Source organism: Gorilla gorilla, chromosome 8 (assembly GCF_029281585.2).
Source record: "Gorilla gorilla gorilla isolate KB3781 chromosome 8, NHGRI_mGorGor1-v2.1_pri, whole genome shotgun sequence".
Classification (NCBI taxonomy): domain Eukaryota; kingdom Metazoa; phylum Chordata; class Mammalia; order Primates; family Hominidae; genus Gorilla; species Gorilla gorilla.
The window spans coordinates 117,497,704-117,524,543 of record NC_073232.2 but is presented as its reverse complement, the minus strand read 5'-3'; the positions used below and the strand labels follow the sequence as shown (position 1 = coordinate 117,524,543).

At 37.8% G+C, this 26,840-nt stretch overlaps 1 protein-coding gene across 1 annotated transcript in view; it reads right to left on the bottom strand.

Moving 5' to 3' along the window:
• The window catches only part of SORCS3 (sortilin related VPS10 domain containing receptor 3), a 627,364-nt gene that overhangs the window by 19,042 nt on the left and 581,482 nt on the right, over window positions 1–26,840 (bottom strand). Inside the window, exons 20-21 of the mRNA XM_055352055.2 lie at window positions 21,939–22,072; window positions 548–671 (exon numbers count right to left, since the gene is read on the bottom strand). Coding sequence (XP_055208030.2) covers window positions 548–671; window positions 21,939–22,072 — 258 coding nt within the window. The remainder of the gene's footprint in view (window positions 1–547; window positions 672–21,938; window positions 22,073–26,840) is intronic.

Sequence of the window (26,840 nt, the reverse complement as noted above, 5' to 3'; positions counted from 1 at the left end):
CCAGGGTTGAGAACAGGATAGTAGTCCTATTCACCCTCTTCTGCCCTAGTCCTAACTTATATTCTTAGCCTTATTATCTAGTTTTGCAGCCAATGATATTCAAATCTCCAACAATCAAGAAAGCCATCTGTTGTGAATAGAGATCATCTCATTAACTGAGCAATGAGTCCTACAAGGCAGGGATCATGACTCCTGACTTTTGGAAATTGCTGGTCCTCATCTCACAAAGAGTGTGTCCTGCATATATGTTGTAGATACCTCCCAGCTTGCATTTCCTTCAATTTGTGATACGTGTCTTTGTCTAATGAGAACCCCAAACAAGTTGTGAGGCAGACATAACACAGGGGACAACAAATACCTGTTTGTGGTATACGTCTCTTATAACCTCAATCTCTAGGTCGGAGGTAGGTTTGGAAGCTTCCTGTTGACCTATGTAATTTTCCCAGGGCCTGAGGAATTTCCACCACACTCAGTGATTGTAGGCAGAGTGGACAGAGGAGATTAACTGAGCGGGAAGGAGCATCACAGAACAATTTTCAGGGCTTACCATGAACTGCAATCTCTTTTGTGTCCTGGATGAGGGCATTCCCAGCAGCCACCTGGACTGTGATGGTGTTGGTTCCTTCTGCAAGGAATGTGAAGGAAATGCTGCTGTCCAAAGTGATGAGAGGCTACAAGAAGAAGTAACAATACTCATTCAGTCTTGTGTGGGATATCAACTTTATTTCCTTTCCTGAAACTCTCAGACTGTCATCCTAACTTGGAAAAGAAAAACAAACAAACAAACAAACGTTATACCGTTTCTTAAAACTGTGATTATTCTTCCAGTATCTAGGAAGAGTATTAGTATACTTGAAACACATTATAAATTGTTAAATTCTAGAAATAAGGATAAGACTGGGCATCCTAGATTTTGCATGTCATTCTGCTCCTTCTCCTGGGGCAAAGTAGAAACAGCTTTTGTAACCTGTCCCTGTTGGCTTTGGGAGTAGGAGATCATTTCCCTTCTCCTCCAATATCTGGTGTCACTTATATTTTCATCCTATATTTCACTGGATTATGAGACCTTTCTGAGAAGTGATCACATAGTTATTTACTTCTGTATTACCCACCCTAAGCACACTGTTTTTTTTTTTTTTTTTTTTTTTGACAGAGTCTTGCTCTGCCGCCCAGGCTGCAGTGCAGTGATGCGATCTCGGCTCACTGCAACCTCCGCCTCCTGGGTTCTAGCAATTCTCCTGCCTCAACCTCCCTAGTAGCTGGGACTACAGGTGTATGCCACCACACTCAGCTAATTTTTTGTATTTTAGTAGAGATGGGGTTTCACTGTGTTGCCCAGGCTGATCTTGAACTCCTGAGCTCAGGCAATCCACCCACCTCGGTCTCCCAAAGTGCTAGGATTACAGGCGTGAGCCACTGCGCCCGGCCGCACATTGCCTTTCATGGAGCAGAAAATATATGTAAATTAGATGCACCGTCAGATTACTGACTTTTTATATTATTATATGTGTGTTTCCCATTGCAAGGCATTTTTACCATTTTTAATAGGTTGGAAAATACACAAACAAACATATTTGTGATCATTTATTAATCTTTTTCTCTTTCTGTTTTTTTCCCCCAATAATCATAACAGATAGGAAGTTCTCAAGGATGAAGACAGAAATAGAATGCAGATATACCTCAGAATTCACAGAGGATTGGTTCCAGGACCGCTGTGTATACAAAAATCCATGCATACTCCAATCCCATTGTAGACCCTCCATATCTGCAGGTATTGCATTCTGCAAATGCTGTATTTTCAATCTAAGTTTGGTTGCAGATGTGGATCCTGACGATATGGAGGGCTGACTGTATTTCTTGAAAAAAAACAACCCACATATAAGTGGACCTGTACATTTCAAACCCTTGTTGTTCAAGGGTCAGCTTTAATTATATATATATATATATATATATATATATATATATATATATATATATATATATTTTTTTTTTTTTCCTGGGAAGAAGAATCTTGATTAAAAAGCAGATGCTTATTGGAGAGAAGAGAGTACAGATCTTCAGACTGATGAGTCATTATTCAGTGGGCATCTTAAAGTCAGTGCCCTCTCAAATTCTCTATTGTTTGGAAAGTAAGATGTAACAGTTGGAGGCTGATCTAAGGCAGCTGATAAAGAGATGTCACAGGGGCAGATGAGCAGACTCCCTCTCCTCTCTTTGTGTCAGGACGACAGCAGGATGGAGAGTAGCAATGTAGCCAGCTGCGGAAGCACAGAGCTGCCCTTTAAGAGGGGCAGGACAGTCCTTCACAACATACCCATGTATGGCTTGGATGCATGTGTACAAAACCCTGCAGAGGCTCCCAGCTGCAGCTTTCAGATGGTGTCCCTACTGTAATACTGAAATTCCTTTCTAGCTCAGACTTTTCAACTGGCCTTGAAACAATAATTCAATTTCTTCTGCTTTAAAATTCTATAGCTCTGTTTTATGATGAGGTTGATGGCTGGAGTTGGGCAGGATTACAGATACTGTCCTAAGCATCTGGCATATTTCTTTTCTATTTGGTAAATGAAAGAAGAAAGGGAGTATGGAAAGGGATATACTCCTTCCCTTAACTAAGGGCAAACCTCAGAGTTCAGGCATTCTTTCCCATATATATATATTTTATATAATTTATATATAAATTATATAAAATATATATATAAATATATATTTATATATAAATTATATAAATATATATAAATATATATAAATATATAAATATATAATATATAAATATATATAAATATATATAATATATAAATATATAATATATATAATATATATATTATATATAAATATGTATAAATATATAAATATATATAAACATATATATAAAAAATATATAAATATATATAAATATATAAATATATGTATAAATATATATATAAATATATATATAAATATGTATAAATATATATAAATGATAACAAGTAATATTGACGATGCAGGACAATTAGGACTCATAGAATTTTGGTGGAAATGTAAAATGGTAGAATCATTTAGGAAAATGTTTAGTTTTATAAGAAATTGCAATAACTTTTTCCAAAGTGGTGTGACAGTGACAGGAGGCAGCCAAATGCCTAGGCAGATAGGGGCGGTTACCCAGTGAAACCCCACCTCCAAGCTAAAGACGGTTTAAAGCCTGAAAGCCAAGTTACAAGTTAAATCTTTGGACTGGATTGAAAACTTGTCTCCCTGTTTGGTGCGCTTTCTCTGATTGATCCCTATTCTTCACCTACTTTACATATACCTACCCTTTCCTAGTTGGTTTTCTACACTGTCATGCCCACCTTTGAGTGGTGTCTTCACTTGATCCTTTTTTGCATATTCACAAACCAGTCAGCACACAATCCCCACCCTGTGCCTATAAAGACCCCAGACTCAGTTGGTAGAGAAGAAGACAGCCTGACTTCTGGGAGGAGACAGCCTGACTTGAAGTCAGGGAGGAGATGACCTGCCCTTCTTGTCCCCTCTCCAGCTCCCCTCTCTGCTGAGAGTTGTTTTCATTGCTCAGTAAAATTCTCTTGCCTTCACCATCCTTCAACCGTCCATGTGACCTCATTCTTCTTGGATGCCAGACAAGAGTTCAGGACCCACCGAGTGTGGGTACCCAGAAAGACTGTCACACTGGCCCTTTACTCGCAGTGGCAGAGGGCAGCTGCCCCACATGACAAGGCAAGGGGCCAACTGAGCTGCTAACATGCCACTGTCGGCAGATGGTAGAGCTAAAAGAGCACTCTAACACCCCCTCTGGGGCTTCAGGGTTGTGAGCACCCTCACCTGGGGCTGCTGCGCTCCCCCTGAGGTGATACACCTGGTCTGGCCATGGGCCCTCCATGGAGCTTGCTCCTGTGTCAGCACCTGGACTGTATGGCCAGATCCCACACTAACTCGCTCACATGCTCCCTCCCACAAGCACGGTGGGCCAGGTAGAGGGAGCACCACTGCTGCAAGTTCAGTGAAGGGGCCAAGAAAAATCCTCCATCAGTTGTACTATATGTATATTTTATGATTTGGGAACTGCAACCCTAAGAATTTAGTCAAGAGAAAAGAAGACACAAGTATACAAACAAAAAAATAAATATTCATAGTGGCTTATTCATAGCAGCCCAAAATAGGAAACAGCCCAGGAATTCATTAGTAGGAGATTTAGTAGGAAATAAATACTGATATATATATATATATATATATTTTTCAGTGTTTGTGTGTGTGTATATAATCAGTATGGATAAATCTCCAAACCAGCAAATCTAATTTATGATGAAAAAATAGAATAGTGGTTGGTTCTGGAGACTGGGATGGACATTGACTGAGAAGGGGGACTGGGCTGGAGACTGACTTAGAAGGGGCATGAGAGGACTTTCAGGAAGTTTGGATTACACAGGTGAATGTCTTTTCCAAAAACTCAGTAAGTACACACTGTTGAATTTTGCATTCCATTGTTGATAGGATTTATACCCCCACAGGGGTAAAAGTATAAAAAAAATTCAACTACGGTTAATGATTTTCAAGCTGAATCATTTAGGACAAAGAATATAGGTGTCTTAAATTTACTTTGAAATGAATAAAGCATCAAGATAGACTAATGGATGTATGCAGAAGGATGGACAGATAGACATGTGACAGAACAAGCATAGCAAATATTAATGGTAGACTACAGGTGGTGTGTATGTTGATGTTCACTGCACAGTTCTTTCAGCTTTCCGTTTTGTTTTACTGCCTTCAGCTATTTCTCATCTTTTCCCACCTATCACCACCAGGCATTTTTCTCCCTTAATAGTTTTCTCTTTAGAGAATCTTCACTACTTCCAGCTCATCTTCTTCAGCTCTCAGTAGCATACATGGCCCTCTCTCCTTTTAATGCCCTCTCTTCTTAAGATTCAGCTGGTCGGTGCTGTCTTGGGCAATGGAATCTCTTTTGAGAGGGACGGAATTCTTCCTGTCCTAGCAGATTTGATCTTGTCTCCTCCATCTGGCTGTTTCCCTAGGAGATCCAGGGCCCAGCAAGGGTGCAGGTATGCAGGGCAAAGGGAATGCCATCTGAAGTAAGAGAGTATGTGCCCTCCTGCCAGCCAGTCAGGGCACTCAGCCACAGCAAACAAACTGTGCTGAATGGGAACACTTGGTCCCCAGGTGGCAAGCCACAGACTCTTGTGCTGGGAAAATGGCAGGAGCTAATTTTGTTTTCCAAGTTGCTTTTGTTTCTCATCAGCTGTTATGGCAGCATGGCTGATTTCACCTTCCTTGCAAAGCTGGAACACTCAATAGGATTCTTGAGTTCTTCATCAGCCACTGATATCTGGTGCCCAATGCTAAATTAAATCAAGTATTTTAAGGTTCATTTACTCAAATATATTAGGCAAGCAGACACATTTATTAAGCCAGACCTCTGTTAATCCCAGCAAATTGGCCTTTCAGAGCCCCACAAATCCAACAGGCAGCTGATTGATTTCTCTGTCTCTGTGCTTCATCCAATCTACAGAGCCAGCCCACAGCGAGTCCCCTTAGAAAAATACCTCATGCCCTGCCTAGGCTGTGAGCTACATCCCTCCCCACAGAGAATCCCTCATGTGCGACAGGTCACATATTATCCACTGAGCCCAGCAAGAAATCGACAAAGCTCTGTGTGACTATTTAGTTATGAGATTTCCACTTGACTAATGGAACTAAGCAAGCTTCAGGGAAATCTTTGGATGCAGCCTACATCAGTTTCCCAGACACAGTAAGTCAAGTTAATATTGTACACTTTAAAATCTCTGCAACTTAAAATGCATACCTTGATAACAGCTGCCAGTCCCAAATTGGACAGACTATGCAGTCACTATGCTTGCCTTATTTAAAACCTTCAGCAGATTATACAGTAATGTGTGCAAAGTGCTCATCATATGAAGTACAAAGGCTGGATACATAATTGTGGATCTACCATGTTTAGAACTATATAAAAAATCTTAACATACAAAGAAATAAAGCAAAATACTATCTATAGCTACTAGTTTTAAACTAAAACTAAACTAAACTAGTGATATAAGATGGAACCAAATTCATGGTTCTATTCACTAGTTTAGTTTAAAACTAAACTAGTAGCTATGGATGCTATTAAAGAAATAAAGCAAAGAAATAAAGCCAAATAATACAGTAAACTAGTAGTTTAAAGCTAAAGTGATAGTTATAGATTCTATTTGGCTTTATTCCTTTGTCTTTGTGTGTTTTTAAAGGAGAAAAATGACCGGTGGTAATAGGTGGGGAAAGATGATAAATAGTTGAAGGTAGTAAACCAAAACTCCCATACTTTTATGCCTATGGGATTAATGAGAAAATTCACAGGTTAAAAAAGCACTTTCCCTCAAATACAGATACACAAACATATGCACTTAAATACATCTAAAAACTCTTTGACAGTATCTGTCTAAAGTATCACTGTCCATGAATCTGGTTCCATCTTATATCATGCTGCCCTAAATCAGAATTTTTGTGACAAAAGCAAAAGCATCAATTTTTATCATTCAAAGCCATCTGTCATCTATCTTCCTCACCTTTCAGCGTTTTCTCCAACTTCTGCCCAAATGAATCCTTTAACTTTGGCTGAATTAGTCTATCATCCCCAAAGCCTAACCTCTACACAAAAATCCCTCTCTTTCCTCTCTGCCTCAATTCTACTGCTCCTTCCATGCCAGTTTAGGCTCAACTTTGTATATGACTCACTCACTCCATGATCAACAATGTCTGCATATCCATCACTCCCCAGGCTGCCTGACTTAGCCAGTAATTTTACATTCCTATTTCATACCTGCTTTTATCTATTCTTGAATTTTAGCCTTAAATTCTCAAATAGATTACATGTTTCTTGAAAGCAACAAATGGAATTTACACTGCTTTGCATTCCACACAACATGTAGCACAAACGACAGGCTCTTAAAAAAGATCCACAAAAGTACTGATGAAATTTCACATTGCCCACTGATAGATTTCTAGGCACATGAGCCTACAGTTGGATTTCAGAAATTCTTGCTCTTTTCTGTTTGCTTATACAAACTATTTGCTTGTCAATTATTGCATATGTGCTCATTGTACTTTCTTACTGGGGACATAATCTCCTTGAAGGTATGGAGAATGTCATATGTGTTTTTCTATCCCTAATATCAACAAGCAAAAGTCTGATTATAAAGGCAGGATGCCAATTCACTCTTATCAGTAGGATGATTTAATTTAACTACTTACATAGTAACCTAGTCACACAAACACAAACACATAAAACAGCCATAAAACATCACCTTCCAAGGTTATTTCCTTAATTGTATTCTCTGTAAAATGGGATAATTTCTATTTCATCAGTGATGTTCTGATAACAATAAAATCCCTCAGTACACAATGAGTACCAGAAATATATGCTCAAAATTAGTACTAGTTCCTTTTACAGGTCAGTTTGCTGATCAAAGGGAACCAAACAGCTCTAAAATCACGGCACTCCCCATATACGCAGAGACATTCATTCATTTGCCAGCCAAATATAGTGCTCACTGGATCAACTACTGGGGACCATGGCCATCTTGATGTGTTTCTGGCATGGTGTTAGCAAATAGCACTGCACTGAAAATGCACCTCTTTCAAATGGACCAAGTAAACATTTTTAGAAATTGGACTGTAATCTGTGGAACCAAGTCAGGTTTTTAGCCTAAATACAAATGCTATTAATGCAAATGATGGGCGCAACAGTGACTAATACTTCCAAATGCTCGGATGTGTTCTAAACACTTTCTACGCCTTTCTTTACTTAATCCTTGCAGCAATACTTGATCATAGATACTACTGTTATTACTCAGACATTACAAACAATAAAACTGAGACTCAAAGAAATTAAATGGTTTGACTTCACTAAAGGCATACAGCAAAGAAGATTCGGTCTGGACTCCAACCTAGGTTTGTCTTGTTCTGCAACCACTCCATTCTACTGCCTCTCATGTATTGTCATTCTCTTGGTTCTTTGGGAACAAAACCACTTAGTAAGACCTTTGGGACCTGGGTATTTGTGCAGCATTTCAAGCTCAAGCTTTTGGATTAAAAATTCCTAACCAAGGAAATACCTCTCATCACCATTAATTAAAAAACATAAAATTATAATGCCAGTATGTAATTTAAAAATGCCTTCTCATAATATGGCATAATATATATGAGGTAGGTAGTAGATAGATAGATTGATTGATTGATTGATAGAGAAGTGGAGAGACAGAGAGATACACAGTAGATTTTAAATAATAAGTAAGTCATGTTCATATATTACATATTATAGTATCCTTGCTTTAGAGAAATCGATACAAACTCAAATTAAGTGACTCATTCAATTTAACACAGATAATTATTACAGAAGTATAAACTAGAATCCCCAATTGCCTTGTTCATTTATTTGTTTTTAGTCAAATACCTATCAGACACTGCATGGCATTTCAGGTCTTAGAAACAGCACTCAAAGAAAAAAATAGAGCTGTAGAGAAACATTGTGTCTTCCGTTTCTCACAGGCCCCTAAGTAAATCACTGTGTTGGTAACAGTCAAGAACTGCCCTTCTTGCACATAGAAGTTTCTTAGAAAAGATCATCATCAGGTAAATGAGCTAGAACAAGAAAGAATTCTCTGACTTGACAGCCAAACCCTCACATCCGCACAGGAGAAATGAACTTAAAATCCTCCTCTTTCTAACTTCTCCCTAAACGATTTTCTCTTTTTCCTTCACTATGTATATCTGCTGGTCTTTGAGGCACAATTTTAGATTATGAAACCTCCAGGAGATAAACACCTCTAGTAGTGCAGCTAAAGCAACTGGGACTGGGGAGAGTGCATGATAAATGGGAATTAGTAGACCCAGGTTTGAGGTCTGGCTCTGCAGCTAACCAAGTGTTTGAATTTGGGATGTTCATCTCAGACAGGGAGCTTAACTTCTCAAATATACCAAATAGGGCTTTTATTAAATGACCTATCCTTCTGTTTTCCTGGTAAAGAATAATCCCAGAAATGCAAGTGCATTAGTCATCTACACGGAGAAACTAATTTGAAAATATGAGGCACATATAATGCAAACAGAAAAGGGTTCCTTGGTCCATGAATCTTGCTCTATATTTTACCAACCCATGCTAAATATAAGTTCTAATAACATCATGAAAAGCATCCATTTATTGAGTACATAGTGTGTGCCAAGTAAATAGTATAGTTTTACTCTATATTTATGCTATAAAACAGCATAGTTTTCACAACAATAAAGTTGAGATAGGCATTATTCTTTCCACTTTATGGTGAGTCAATTACATCTTAGGACAGATAACTTTATCAAGCTCTCACACAACTAAGAAGTAGCAGTTCTAGAAACTTAACCCATGAAACCCTAAATCCAAGTCCATGTTCTCTCCACTATATCGTGCTGCCTCCCTAAAAAAGATCGGGGATAAGTTATCTCCCACTTATGCAGGAGTAAGGATGGGGTGACCTTCTCTTCAGTGGTTATCGACCAGAAACTGAATATTTATTTCCCTTCTCTTTAGATATCCAGCATTTCCAAGTCTGATGTCGCACCTTACTTAAATTATGGTTTTTAAGTTAAAGCTTTCTCTAGGATAACCAATGTCAATCACATTATGAGTTAAAAAAAAAACCCAGAGTTTTCAAAACACACACACACACACACACACACACACACACACACACACACACACACACAGTCTGAGAGTTCAAAACTCCAGGGGGATTCATAGGAAGCCCCTTCACTTTGTGAATTTTATCACCAGTAGGTGACCACATACTCCCAACAAATGTTAAAGAAAATTGCCCCTATGGTTATATCATGGGAGGGGGAAAATAATTATTTTGAAATATACATCAGAGCACTACATTCTTTTTAACAAGGTCTGCTCTCAGAAGAAACCTATAAATCAGAGCCTAAACTTCAGGGGTTTTATAGTCCAACTAAGCTATGGAAAGTAAAATACACAACACCAGCCCACTTTATCCTTCCATGTGGGAGAACATAGATACCTACCTACAGGCCACTCTAGCTAATCTAACCAACCTGAGGGATCAGGAGAGGGAGAACAAACAGAAACACCTGTAAATGCCTGAGACCTAATCACAGGCTGATAAAAAGCTTCCCCTCCTTCCATATCTTACCATCACATTACTAAAGACTTATTTACAGCCATTCCTTTCAAACCAGTATATCATGTTCAGCTGTGAAGAAAAAAAATTACAAGGCATACTAAAGGGAAAAAACATACAAGACACAGAGAAAGTATCAGAGTCTGATATAACAGGGATGTTGCAATGACCAGAGCAGAAATTTCAAACAAATTTAATTAATGTGCTAAAAGATTTCATGGATAAGGTAGACAGCATGCCAAAGCATGAGCAATGTAAACAGAAAGTTGAAAATTCTAAGAAAAAAAAAGAAATGACAGAGATCAAAAACACTGTACTTGAAATTTAAAAATGCCTTTGATGTGTTTATTAGTAGACTGAACACAGCTGAGGAAGAATCTCTGAGCTTGAGAACATCTCAATAGAAAATGCCAAAACTGAAAAGTAAAAAGAACAAAAAGTAAAAAAAAAAAAAAAAAAAGGAAAAGAATATCCAAGAATGAGGAACAACTAAAAATGGTATAAATGCACGTAATGTGAATAACAGAAAAAGAAACAGAAAAAAATCTGAAATAATTATAACTGAGAATCACAGCAAAGTAATGTCAGACACCAAACCACAGACACTCAAAACTCAGAGAACACTGAGACAGATAAATGCTGAAAAATCTACACCTAGATGTATCATTTTCAAACTACAAAAAAAATCAAAGATTAAGAAAAAAAGTCATGAGAGAAGCTAGAAGAAATAAACACCTTACCTATAAAGGAGAAGAGATAAGAATTATATCCAACTTCTCCCCAGAAACTATGTAAGCAAGAAGAAAGTAGAGAGACATATTTAAAGGGTTGAGGGAAAAAAAACACCACCAATCTAGAATTCTGTACCCTGCAAAATTACCCACCAAAGTGAAGAAGAAAAGAATGTTTTCTCAAACAAAGAAAAAATTAAGAAACTTGTCAGTAGATCTGTTTTGCAAAAATCATTAAAGTTTCTTCAGACAGAAGGAAATATAGGTCAGAAACTTGAACCACATGAAGAAAGGAAGAACACTGAAGAAGAATAAATGAAGGCAAAATTTTTTGACCCAGCAATCCCATTACTGGGTATATACCCAAAAGATTATAAATCATTCTACTATAAAGACACTTGCACATGTATGTTTATTGTGGCACTGTTCACAATAGCAAAGAGTTGGAACCAACCCAAATGCCCATCAATGGTAGACTGGATAAAGAAGATGTGGCACATATATACCATGGAATACTATGCAGCCATATAAAAGGATGAGTTCACGTCCTTTGCAGGAACATGGATGAAGCTAGAAACCATCATTCTCAGCAAACTAACACAAGAACAGAAAACCAAACACTGCATATTCTCACTCATAAGTGGGAGTTGAACAATGAGAACACATGGACACAGGGAGGGGAACATCACACACCAAGGCCTGTCAAGGAGGGGTGGGGGCTAAGGGAGCAATAGCATTAGGAGAAATACCTAATGTAGATGACAGGTTGATGGGTGCAGCAAACCACCATAGCATGTGTATACCTATGTAACAAACCTGGATGTTCTTCACATGTACCCCAGAACTCAAAGTATAATTAAAAAAAGAAAGAAAAGTGTTATTCTCAATTGACTTAACAGAAAAAATATTTGTTCAACATAAAAATACCAACAAGGTATTTGATTATGTATACTTATGTATATATCTTATGTATGTTTACATACAAGTGAAATGAGTGACAACAGTGAGAGAAGAGGCAAGAGACAAGAATTTATAATTATTTTTACTAAAAGCCACTCTCACTACTATTGAAGTGGTACAGTGTTATTTAAAATGGGCTTGGATTCATTGTAAGTGTATATAGCAAATTCTAGGGCAATCACTTTAAAAAGTTTTTTTTTAAAGTATGAGTGATATACAAAAAAAGAAATAAAATCAATAAGGACATAGTTGATTTTAATAATGCCACCAATCAACTGGACATAACTAACATCTATAGATTACTTTATCAGACAACAGCAGAATACACATTCTTCTAAAGCCCAAATAGAACATCCACTGAACTAGACCACATCCTGGGCCATAAAACACAATTTAACAAATATGAAAGAATAGAAATCATACAATGTCGGCTCTCAGAACACAATTAAGTTGAACAACAAATAATTAACAGAAAGATAACTAGAAAGTCCCAAAATACATGGAGATTAAACAAGACACATCTAAATAACACATTAGTTAAAAAATCAATGTCAAGAGAAACTAAAAAGTATGTTCAACTAAATGAAAATTTAACAAATCTAACATTTGTGGGATGCAGCAAAAGCAGTACTTAGAAGGAAATTTATAGCATTGAGTGTATATATCAAAAAGAAGTATCTAGAATCAGTCATCTAACCTCCCATCTCAGGAAACAAGAAAAAAAAACTCCAAGGTAAGCACAAAAAAAGAAATAATAAAAACTAGAACAGAAATCAATGAAACTGAAAATAGGAAATCAATAGAGAAAATCAATTTTTAAAATCTGGTTCTTTGCAAATATCAATAAAGTTGATAAGCCTCTGGCCAGGCTAATTAAGAAAAAAGAGAGGGGACACAAATTACTAATATCCGAAATGAAAGAGGGGACATCGCTACAAATCTTACAGATATTAAAATGATGACAAAAGAGTATGATAAACACGTCTATGGCCACAACTTTGATAACCCAGATGAAATAGATCAATTTCTTGAAAGACACAATCTGTTAAAACTCACACAGGATGAAAAAGGTTATTTGAATAGAACTATATCTATTAAATAAATTGAATCAGTAATTAATAACTTTGCTAAAGAGAAAACACTAGGCCCAGATGGTTTTACTGGTGAATTCTACTAAACATTTAAGGGAGAAATTATGCCAATTTTCCACATCATTTTTCAGAAAATAGAAGAGGATAAAATATTTTCTAACTCATTTAATCAACCAAATACCAAAATCAACCATCAACCAAATACCAAATACCAAATGTAACCAAATATCAAAATCAGGTAAATATATTACAAGAAAGGAAAACTAAAGATCAATAATTCTCAGGAAAAAAGATGCAAAAATCCTCAATACAGCATTAGCAAATTGAATCCAATCATGTATAAAAAATTATACTACATAATCACTATGAGAATTTATCCCAAGGCTGGTTCAACATTTAAAAATCAATTAATGTAATCCATCTCATCAGCAGACTAAAGAAAAAAGAACATGATCATATTAACCTATGCAGAAAAAGCATTTAACACAATCCAACACCCATTTATAACAACTCTCAGTAAACTTAGAATAGAGGGGAACTTCCCTGAGATGATAAAGAATATCTACAAAAAACCTATAGCAAACATCATAATTAATGGTGTGAAATTAGAAGCTTTCCCACTAAGATCAGAAACAAAGCAAGGACGTTCCCTCTCACCACGTCTTTTCAACATTGTACTGGAAGTCCTGGCTAACGCAGTAAGACAAGAAAATAAACAAAAGTTATATTGGAAAAGAAGAAAGAAAACTATTTGTTCATAGATGATATGATTGCTTATGTAGGCATCTAAGAGAATCAATAACAACAAGCAAAAATCTCCTGGGACTAATACATAATTATAGCAAGGTTAAAGGATACAAGGTTCATATATAAAAGTTGATCACTTTCCTGTATACCAGCAATGAACAAGTGTGATTTGAATTAAAAACACGATACCAAGGAGTTTCAAGATGGCTGACCAAAGGCAGCTCATACTGGTCTTCTCCACAAAGAAGAAACAAAAATAGTGACTAGACAATCACACTTTGAATAGGTCATCTAAGAAAGAATCCTGGAGTTCAACAGAGAAGTAACAGGAAGCACATAAAGCAGTGAAGGACATGGAAGCAAGACAGCCTGCTTGGCCAGGATCGGCTGGGAGTTTCGAGAGATTCCCCAATCTGGAAAGGGACTCCCCAATATGAGAAAAGGGCAAGTGAGAGACGTCCGGAAGTCCACATCCTCACCATGGACTCCTACAACCCTAGCCACTGGAGAGCCTCTTGACCATTGTGGGCCCTGAAACTGACATAAGCAGCTCCCTGGAGACTGCAATATCAGTGCTCCAGAGAGGTTGCTCACACTGGGTTCCACATATCCCAAGTCCAAAGCAGCTGCAGCAAGGTGCCATTTTGAGAACCTAGCTCCCAACAGACTTCACCTTGCTCTGGGGCCCAATATCTCCTTATTCCTGGAGCCCTGTTGACATCCCCCACAGACAGTCACCACTGCACCTAGCTGCTGCTATGTGGACTAAGACACAGGCCACTGGCAATGATCACACTTGCCACCAGCAGCAGAGCCACTGTGCACTTATTGCACCCAGACAGAACCCCTCTCCCCACCCATAGCTGCCATTACTGTGGGCTGCTGCCATGGGCTGGGAGGTTAGTGAAGTTTGGGCTGCTACAGTCAAGGCTAAGATATGAGTGAAGAACCAGTTGCCAATGAGGTGGCTGAAGTGCAAGTGAAATATAAGCTTCTGCCACCTAGGCTAAGATACAGCAAAATATGTATTTCCCACCCACCTGACTATGGCTGCCACTAAAAGCAACCCTGCCCACCACTAAAAGCAACCCTGCCCTCCCCAGTAGCAGGGCGGCAGCATAACCACTGCCACTCCCCAACCTAAGCATCCCACCTGGGGTTTGGAGATCACCGCACCACTGTCTACCACAGCCAGTACCTACACACAACACCAGGGGACCTGAGGGTAGGACTTCGTAGCCTGGCTCTGCCTCCCCTGAAGCCAGAAGACTCAATCTGAGAGTCCAAGGGTCTTGGGATCACACTGCCTAGTCTACCACAACCAGTACCTCAGCACTCCTCCCAGACACCTGAGGTTGGGCACACCACCCTGCCACTACCAACAGGTTGGGTCCACCATCCTACCACTACCACCAGAGCTGGCACCCATCTGTATTCACTAATTGTAGATATGAAGACTAAACCACTAAGCCCATTGCAGCCACCACTAACATCAGTGGAAACTGCTCAAGACACAGAGGGTTATCCTGCCATTGCTACTACCATCACCTACACCACACCTCCTGCCCAAGGGGCACAGAACCCTCTCACCCACCTGGTGCACCACTATGACTACCAGCAAGACACTTGAAGGCCCAGGAATCAGTGCAGTTGGGCCTTCTAACACCAAGGCCAACATACACTGCTCTGAGGCCCCTAAATAGGCATAATCAGTCCACTGCTGCTACCCTAGGACCCCAGACTCTGGCCCACCTGGCATCCCAGTCCCCAGCAAAAAATTTCCATGGCCTCCACTAATAACTGCCTCCAATCCAGCAAGGGAATCACAGCTGCCACTGATTCTATTTAAGGCAAAATAAATCATACAGACACTATACTAATGCATGCACCCAGAATCAAAGCCAAAGTGCCCTACTCAACCAACACCATAAAAACATCTTCAGGAAAAAGTCCCTTCCTACAAAAGCAAATTCAAAAAATTGGAAGAAGTGACCATTACACCAGCTGCACAGATATCAATGTAAGGACACAGAAAACATTTTAAAAAGCAAGAAAAAGTGACAACTCTGAAGGAACACAATAATTCTCCAGTAACAGATCCCAATCAAACAAAACAATTATAAAATCCAAGAAAAGGAATTCAAAATATTGATTTGAAACAAGCTCTGTGAGATAAAAAGAGATTCAAAAATGCAAGGAGAAGAAATCAGGAAAACAATTCAGGATATGAATGAGAAATTTACCAAAGAGACACTATTAAAAAAATGCAGACCAATTCTGAACAGAAGAACCCACCAAATGAACGACAAAATACATTTGAAAGCTTTAATAGACTAAATCAAGCAGAAGAAAGAACCTCAGATCCCGAAAACAGGTTTTTTGAAATAACCCACTCAAACAAAAATTTTAAGGAAACAATTTTTAAAAATGAGCAAAGCTTATGTGCTATATGGAACACGATTAAATGAGCAAATATTCAAATTGCCAGTATGCCAGAAGATAAAAAGAAAATGAAATAATTACAAAATCAATTTAACAAAATAATTGCTGAAACTTTTCCCAAGTCTAGCAAGAGATTTAGATATCCAGATTCAGAAGGCTCCGATAGTTCCAAAAAGATGCAAAGTAAAAAGATCTTCTTTATGCCACATTATAGTCAAACTCTTAAAAGTCAAAGACAAATACAGAATTCAAAAAATAGGCAAAGGAAAACGTCTAGTGACTTATAGTGGATTTACCATCAGAAATCTTACAAACCAGGAGAGAATAGGATGACATATTCAAATAGCTGAAAGGAAAATACAGTCAACCAAGAATATTATACCTAGCAAAAATATTCTTCATAAATGAAGAAGAAATGAAATATTTCCCAGACAAGTAAAGCTGAGGGAATTCATCACCACTAGATTTGCTATATTAGAAATTCTTAAGAAAATCCTGTGAAAGAGAAATAAAGAAAGAAATCAAGAAAGCAAGAGGGAAAGAGAGAAAGAGAGAGAAAGAGCAAGAAAGAAGGCAAGAGAGAAAGAGAGAAAGAAAGAAAGAAGAAAAAGAAGGAAAGAGAGAAAGAGAGAAAGAAAGAAAAGAGAAGAAAAGAGAAAGAAAGAAAGAAAGAAAGAAAGAGAAAGAAAGAAAGAAAGGGAAAGAAAGAAAGGAGGGATGGAGGGAGTGATGGAGGGCAGGGCAGGCAGGCAGACACATGAAAATATAAAAACCACTGGTAGAACAAACAAACAAAAAAGGAAGATAAAAGATTCAAATGTTATCACTATGAAGAACAAAACAAAACCAGTATGATAAACAATAAGAGAGAAAGAAAAGGGACAAAGGTATACAAAACAACCAGAAATTAATTAACGAAATGATAGAAATAGGCTCTCACATATCAATAACTTTGAACGTAAACAAATTAACTTTCCTCAGTAAAGATAAAGCTAATGAAATGGATTTAAAACACACATACACACACACACACACACACACACACACACACACAAAATGACCACAATATGCTGCCTACAAGGAACTCATCCCACCTGTTATGACATATACAGACTGAAAGTAAATGGATGGGAAAATATATTCCATGCAAATGAAAACTGAAAGTTAGCAGGAGTAGCTATATTTATATCAAAGAAACAAACTTTAAATAAAAAAAATAAAAAACAAAAAAATACAAAGAAGATCATTATATAATGATAAAGGGATCAATTCAGCAAGAAGATATCATAATTCTAAACATATATGCACCCAATACCCCAGCACCGAGATATACAAAGCAAATATTAGTTGATCTAAAGGGAGAGATAGAATCCAACACAATAATAGTTGGGAACTTCAACACTCCACTCTCAGGATTAGACAGATCATCTAGATGGAAAACAAAGAAACATTTCACTTAAACTGCACATTAGACCAAATGGACCTAACAGATATTTACAGAACATTTTATCCAAGAGCTAGAGAATATACATTCTTCTCATCAGCACCTGGAACATTCTCCAAGATCGACCACATGTTAGGACACAAAACAAGTCTAAACAAATTTTGTAAAGTTGAAATCATATCAAGTATCTTCTCAGACCACAATGGAATAAATCTAGAAATCAATAACAAGAGGAACTTTAGAAACTGTACAAATACATAGAAATTAAATGATATGCTTCTGAATGTTGGGTCAAGAAAGAAATTACACAGTAAATTTAAAAAATTTTGAAACAAAAAAACCCAGAAACACAACATACCACAATCTATGAGATACAGCAAAAGCAATGCTGAGAGGTATGCTTATAGCAATAATTACCTACATCAGAAAAGCAGAAAGATTTCAAATAATACAACCTGCAACTCAAGGAACTAGAAAAGCAAGAACAAATAAAACCCCAAATTAGTAGAAGATAAGAAATAATAAAGATCAGAGGAGAACTAAACAAAATAGAGACTAAAAAAATAATACAAAAGATCAATAAACCAAAAAGTGGTTTTTTTGAAAAGATAAACAAAATCAACAAACCACTTGCTGGACTAACCAAGAAAGAGTAAAGACTCAAATAAAATTAGAAATGGAAAAGGAGGCATTGCAACTGATACCACAGAAACACAAAAGATCATTAGAGACAATTATGAACGACTATATACACTAAGAAACTGAAAAACCCAGAGAAAATGGATAAATTCCTAGACACATACAACCCACCAAGATTGAATCAGGAAGAAACAGAAAGCCTGATTACAGGCCAATAACTGATAATGAGATTTAATTAGTAATAAAAAGTCTCCCAAAAAAGAAAAGCCTATGATCAGATGGCTTCACTGCTGAATTCTATCAAACTTTCAAAGATGAACTAATATCAACTCTTCACAAACTATTCCAAAAAATTTAAGAGGAGGGAAGGCTCCCTAACTCATTCTACAAGACCAGCATTACCCTGATACTCAAACCAGGCAAGAACTCAACAAAAAAAGAAAACTATGGGCCAATAGGCTCGATGAATATAGGATTGAAAATTCTCAATGAAATACTAACAAACTGAATCCAACAGCACGTCAGAAAAAAATATACATCAGGATCAACTTGAATTTATCCCAGGGATGCAAGTATAATGTAACATACACAAGCCAATAAATGTGATACATTGCATCAATAGAGTGAATGACAAAAAACATATGATCATGTTAATAGATTCAGAAAAAGCATTTGATGAAATTTAGCATCGTTAATGATAAAAAGTCTCAAAAACCAGCATAGAAGGAATGTACCTTAATGTAGTAAAGGCTATATGACAAATCCATAGTTAATATCATACTGAATCAGGAAAAGTTGAAAGCCTTTCCTTTAAAGCCTAGAACAAGAAGATAAGGATGCCCATTTTCACCACTCCTATTCAATATAGGACCAGAAGTCCTAACCAGAGTAATCAGGCAAGAGAAAAAAATAAATAAAAGCCAATCTAAATTTAAAAAGAAAGAGTCAAATTTTCCCTGTTGCTGATGTGTATTTAGAAAAACCTAGAGACTCCATGAAAAAACTCTTAAATCTGATCAACAAATTCAGTAAAGTTGCGGAATACAAAATCAACATATAAAAAACAGTAGTTACATATCAATTAAAACAAAAACATAAAATACCCAATACCATGTACTTTAGCACCATCAAAAATGAAATACTTCTGTATAAATTTAACAAAATGTGTACAAGATCCATGTAGGAAAAACTACAAAACTCTGTTGAAAGACATCAAATAACAACTAAATAAACAGATATGCCATGTTCATGGATAGGAATACTTAATATTGTGAAGATGTCAGTTCTTACCAATTTGATCTATAGATGCAATCCAATGCCCATCAAAATCCTAGCAAGTTAGTTTGTAGATATTGATAAAGTGAGTTGAAAGTATATATGGCAAGGCAAATGATTCAAAATAGTCAACATAAAATTGAAGGAGAACAAAGGTGAAGAACTGACTCTACTCAACTTCAAGATCTATTATAAATCTACAGTGATCAAAACAGGTTGTATTGGTGAAAAAAACAGGAAAACAGACCAATGGAACCAAATAAATAGCCCAGAAATAGACTCACATAAGTGTAATCAACTTATTTTTGGCAAAGGAGCAAAGTTAATACAAGGGAGCAAAAATGGTATTTTCAAAAAATGGTGCTTGAACAACTGGATATCCACATGCAAAAAAAAATGAATCTAGGTATAAACCTTATGCCTTTAAAAAATGATCTCAAAATGGATCATAAATCTAAATGTAAAACTCAAAACTATAAAACTCCTAGAAGATAACATAGGAGAAAACATTGATGATGTTGGGTATGGAAAAGTCATTTGAGATACAACACCAATGGCATGATTCATGAAAAAAAGAACTGATAAGCTGGACTTCCTTAAAATTAAAAACTTTTGTCTACAAAAGACACTATCAAGAAGTTGAAAAGATAAGCCACAGAGTGGAAGAAAATATTTGCAGAAGACATATCTGATAAAAGATTATCCAATAATATACAAAGAATTATTAAAACTCAATAAGTAATGGAACAATCTGATTTTAAAATAGGCCACAGACCTTAATAGACAACTCACCAAAGATGTTACATAGTTGGCAAATAAGCATATGAAAAATTTCTCTAAATAATATGTCATCTGGGAAATCCAAATTTAAACAAAAATGTGATACCATTACATGGCTATTAGAATGACCAAAATCCAGAACATGACACCACCAAATGCTAGTGAGTATGTGGAGCAACAAGAACTCTCATTCATTGCTGGTGGAAATCCAAAATGGCCCAACCAGTTTGGAAGACGGTTTAGTGGTTTATTTCAAAACCAAACATATTGCTACCATAAGATCCAGAAATCATGCTATTAGTATTTATTCAAAGTAGTCGAAAACTTATGTCCACAGAAAACTTGCCCATGAATGTTTATAGCAGCTTTATTCATTATTGCCAAAACTTAGAAGCAACCAGTATGCTCTTCAATGAGTGAATGGATAAATAAACTGTGATACATTCAGACAATGGGATATTATTCAGCACTGAAAAGAAGTGAGCTATCAAGACATGAAAAGACATGGAGGAAACTTAAATGCATATTGCTTAGTGAAGGAAGCCAATATGAAAACAGTACATACTATATGATTCCAACTATATGACATTCTGGAAAAGGCAAAACTACAGAGACAGTAAAAATATCAGTGGTTGCCAAGGATTAAGGAGGAGGCAGGTATGAATAGGTGGAGCACAGAGCATTTTCAGGGTAGTGAAACCCTTCTTTTTGATACTATAGTGGTAGATTCATGTCATTATACATTTATCCAAACCTATGGAATCTACAAAACCAGAAATGAATCTAAAGTAAACTATGGACTCTGAGTGATAATGATGTATTAATGTAAGTTCATCTATTACAACAAATGTAACACTCTGGTGGAGGATGTTGATAATGGAGGAGGCTATACATGTGTGGAAGCAGGGGATATATGGAAAATCTCTGTACCACTGTTGATTTTGCTGTGAACTTACAACTCCTCAAAAATGAAGTGTTCTTTATAAAACAGGAATAGAGAAGAACATTACCTCTGAGGAATTCTCAGCCAAATTGCTCCCAGCTTCTATCATACAATTGTGGTCATGCTTGACACAGGTGTTGCCATCAACATGGATGGAAGTAGGGAGTATAGGGCAAGTCCAGAGTTTGGCCTCTTTTGTTCCTTTCTTTGAGATGTGGCAACCTCAGTACCTTGCCTAAAAAGAATGCTAGCATTTCTAGAACAGCTAGTAAGTATTGATAAGGATTCTTTACCTGGGTTATCTTGTTTAATTTTGGCAACCCTACATTTAGATATCTAGACAGATAGGGCTACTTAATCTCAGAGATGCTAAGTAACTTCTTTGACATTATATAACCAGGCCAAGGCCAAGATTAAAGCAAAATGGAACGAATGAAATTTTAGAAATATTGATTAGAGAAGCAAGAACATGCAGGTTTGCAGAGTTTCTCAAAGTACTCTTTCTTCCTTCGGATTATTTGAACTTTCCCTAATAAAGTAATGAACTTGGTGTAAAGAGGTATGTTTTATTCAATCTTGTGGGCTCATAGGTTTATTAAGTACCTCTTATTGTCTGCATTCTCAGTGCCCCCTAATAGACACATAAAAGCTGCAACATAGGAGCATTCAGTACAGATCTAATTTGACATCAATCAGAAAGGGCCAAACCTTTGTGCTATTGCCGAACCACCAGAAATAGGTAAGGGTCCCCAGCTGACTGGGCCACACGACTGCACTGATGTTGACCTCCTTATTTCTTATGGCAACAAATGGAACTCGGAGATGAACATGCTCCACAGGACCTAAGGAAACAGAAAAAAAAAAAGTCAGTGTTTATATTCTGGATGTGGTCAAACTGTATCACAGCCCTAGATTCTTAACCTTAAATTCTATTAGCATCCCCTGTAAAAAAGGAAGGGTCACAAAACCATACACATTGGGAGGTGTGTATACACACTTGAAATGAAGCACTGAATATAACAGGGAACTCAAATCAAGTTTCGGATTTTTTGAGTGGCATCTGAACTAAATTTACATCTGATAAGTCTAACCACAGATGCTTATGAACCTCTAATACAAGGACAAAGCTGATTTACTAGACACTTAGCCAATAAATGGGAAGATAAACAGCAGTCTATTTTGTTATTGATGATTAGCCTGTATTGTGATTTGGGGTTAGTGTATTGTGTGGAAGGCTCTTCCATCATTCTTGATTGTTAATGGGTTTCCATCTCCTTCAACAATTGGCCATTGTGCCTCCTCATCTGCAGTATACAGTGGGTGCCATTCAGAAACTGGCAAGGCTGTTTTCCAAACAGGGAAAAGTATATCTCCCTAAATCAAACTAGAAACAAATGCCAGGTTCCCAAATAATAAGGAATCTGCTTGCAGAAAGGTAACCAAGCTTCTCATTTTTTTCCCTCAGAAAACTGATATAAGCAGCATGATATTCTAAACTAGCAGGCAGAAGAATATACATGAACACACCCTAGGCAATAAGTGAGGATTTTACTTTCCAAACTAAAATGAGAAGAGGACAAAGCTGATGAAACAGTGTTAATGCGGCCGGACGTGGTGGCTCACACCTGTAATCCCAGCACTTTGGGAGGCTGAGGTGGGTGGATCACCTGAGGTAGGAGTTCAAGACCAGCCTGGCCAACGTGGTGAAACCCTGTCTTCACCAAAAATACAAAAATTAGCTGGGCATGGTGGCAGCCACTTTTAATCCCAGCTACTTGGGAGGCTGAGGCAGGAGAATCACTTGAACCCAGGAGTCGGAGGATGCAGTGAGCCAAAATCACACCATTGCACTCCAGCCTGGGCGACAAGAGCAAAACTTCATGTTAACTAAAAAAAAAAAAAAAAAAAAAAAAAAAAAGGTGTTAAGGTATCGGTGTTGCATCTGAGAGGTAAATAGTTTTTTAACACTGCAAGATTTTTTCTTCCTTTTTCCCTCCTTTCCTAACTCCTTCCCTTACTTTCCTTTCTATGTTTCTGTCTTCCTCCCTCCTTCTTTCTCTTCTTTAATCCTTCCTACATAAACAAATCCAACTAAAATATGTAAATCTCTTCCTATTATGTCAGAGCACATTTTCTTGGTTTCCACCATCATCAATTTGATAAGAACAAGTAATTGAAGAGATTTCTATACAAAGTTCTTAAGCCACAACTGTAGCAAAGACATCTCTTCAGCCTGGCGGCCTTGAATTCTTATTGGTGGAGCATTTTTCAGGCCATCTAGCCGTCCTTATTTGCTTCCCTGGTAATTCTGGAGACAAGTCAGTTCAAAGGGAAGAAAACAGATGAGTGTTTCTCATTTCAACTCTGGCACAAATGTACCCATATGATTTTTTCCTTTATCTTACGAGTCTTAATCCTACACAGACTATTACCTTGTTCTAAAAATAAGGGACAACATTTGCTCTGCCTTCCTTATATTAATAAGAACATATGAAAGTGTTATGCGGTTGTTTAAAGTACCATACAATTAATGAAAGAATGTCATGATTTCTACCACTACTGCCGACCACCACCACTGCCATCACTGTTTCTGTCATTGGGTAGTAGTCCCTCTAAGGACTTCAGTGAGCATTCTCCTGAGTCTAACTGGTCATATTCTGTGTCATAGGTAATTTTATGTTGAAGGGGAAAGTGTTTGGACAGTGACTGCTATTTGGGTGGGGAGACAAGCCAGGCCAGTGTATGTGCAAAGGATAAATGCTTGAGGGGGATGGATGCCCTAGTTTCTATTATGTACTTATTTCACATTGCATACCTGTATCAAAACATCTCATGCACCCCATAAATATATATACCGACTATGTACCCACAAAAATTAAAAATAAAATAAAACCGAATACTTAAAAGGAAGAGTATCTACAGTGTGAGAATGCTTTCTGCCTAAAGCTCTCTGCCTTGACCCCAAACATATGGCATCTCAAGATTTCTCTTAGCAAACACTTTCAACTTTGTCAATTCAGATACACATCCGGTTGAAGGTTGACTTATTTTAAATAAGGAAATTTTGGTTATTATTTTTGTATGATTTGTTTGTTCATGAGAGTAAAAAGGCACAAGATGTGGGAAAATAATGGATACTTTCCTTGCTTTATTTACTCATTTTTAGGAGTTTACCTAATCTATGTCCCTTTATAGTTTGTGTTTTATTGATCAATGGGGAAGAGAAAGAGGCTGTGGGGAGGGGCTCCTGGCTAGTCCACATCCAAGGTGGGAGATGAAAAACTTCTTTCTCCATGCCCAGATTCAAATCTCTCATTTTTCTCCTGATAGAAAAGGGGCCCCTTTAGGGGACCCTTTTACCTTCAAAGTCACTGCTTCTCTTCTCACTGCTATCCTCCAGAAAGCATGAAGCCCATTCCCCAACACACTTCATGGGAACCCTGGGATCTTCCACAGTTAAGCAATGATGCAGCTATGGTTCATGGCCTTGAGTTTCTTCTTGGCTTTCTGTCACTTGGAGGCCTTGGCTCAGTGAGAGCTGACAGTGTCAGGTCCTCTGATACCCAAGAAGATAAAAGGAGACCCCCTTCTCCATAAACTCACACCAAACACAAAAAGGATGTGGCGTTCACAACTTGAAAGACCATCACTCATGGTTGCATTTATTCAGCTTCAGGACAAGCATGTTTGGTTAAAAATAATCCTAAGGAACACTACCATATAGCAGTTTTTTTAGGGCAAAGATTCTGAGCCAGGACCCCTGGGCTTTGATGTGGAGACAAACCAAGGATCAATGAGAAGAGATGAGAGCTGAGCAGATTCAGGAAGGAACAGAGAAAACTCCTAAATTCCTCACTGTCAAATAGTGCCCCTTTTGATAAAAATCTAATAATCTGTGCGAGATTGGTTATTCTGGGCAGCTAACAACTACTTTTGTTAGCTAATGGCCCAAGGTAATGCCAAGAGCAGTCTCCACAATAAAAACTGTCTGGAAAATGCAGCCATGATTGATTTGGAGGGAATTATGAGCACGATAAAAGTTTCAAGGAACATTTCCTCCCTCATGCGCATAAGCCACAGTGTAAACCTCTTCCTTGCTGTTGTGTTTTTTGCCAGTAAGATACATTGGTTGTCATACCCTGAAGGCAAGGCCCACTCTTGGCAGAATCAGAAATGTGGGTGGGGCAAGTCCTTGGAATAGAGGAATGTGAAATTCATTTTCCTTCTTTGTCTTCATTTTTAAACGCAGCAAAAATGTCAGGTACGAAGTTAATAGGAAGTACTTAGTAAATACTCTAATTTATCATGCACCAAGCTGGGTGATAGGCAGCATTCTGCACACTGTGCCAAAAGATAACATGGACCTGAAATTGCTGTCCTGAGGAAGGTATGCATGTAAGTTGGCCCCAGGCTGGTATCTGGGAACATCCAGTCAACCGTTAACTGATAAGAGTGGTTCGCTCTGCCTAAACTGTTCTTGCAAACAGTATGGTTTATTCCCAATGCTTTCCATTGGAAATCTGGAGTTTTGGTATATGCCAGGCAGAGGGTACCTACATGACTGGCCCCCATTAAAAACTATGGGCACTGAGTCTCTAACGAGTTTCTGTTTTAGGCAGCCTTTTTATACATGTTACAACTCATTGCTGGATAAAGGAGTGTCCTGTGTGACTTTGTGGGGAGAAAACTCATGGAAGCTTCTGCCTCGTTTCCTCTAGACTTTGCCCCCTGAGCCTTTTCCCTTTGCTGATTTTGTTTTGTACCCTTTCGCTGTAATGAATCATAGTCATGAGTGAAACTTTAGCTGAGCCCTGTGGGTCTGCCTAGTGAATCACCAAACCTGGTGGTGGTCTTGGGGATACCCAACACATGCACACCTCATCCAGTTTGATTCTCACAGCCTCCCTTTTAGCTAAGCATTGAAGATAAGATATATACATATATATTTTTTGAGACGGAGTCTCACTCTGTCTCCCAGGCTGGAGTGCAGTGGCGTGATTTTGGCTCACTGCAACCTCCGCCTCCCAGGTTCAAGCGATTCTCCTGCCTCAGCCTCCCTAGTAGCTGGGACTACAGGCTTGTGCCAAAACGCCCGGCTAATTTTGTGTATTTCTAGTAGAGACGGGTTTCACCGTGTTAGCCAGGATGGTCTCGATCTCCTGAGCCTGTGATCTGCCTGCCTTGGCCTCCCAAATTACTGGGATTACAGGCGTGAGCCACCGCGCCTGGCCAGCAATGAAGATAAGAAATTGGAGGTTTATAAAGACTAAGAACATTGACCAATAGTAGACATTTAACAAAGGAATGTGATCAGAATTCAAGCACAGATCTCCCTTGTTCTAAAGCCTGGGCTCATGAACACCGTGCACATCACCCACCTGGGTTTCTGACCTGGTGCTTCTGACACAGAATGGTTGTAGTTGATGTGGTGTGGTTCTCACCACTTTGCCTATTTATGGCTCATTTGTAGCAGCACCCCACTTCCCCATCAGGATGGAAACTCTGTAAGAGGAGGGCCATATCTGCATTGTTACCTCCCAGTGCCTAGCAGAGTGCCTTGCACATTTTAAGACTTCAACAAATTTTTGTTAAATTAATTAGTGAATGATT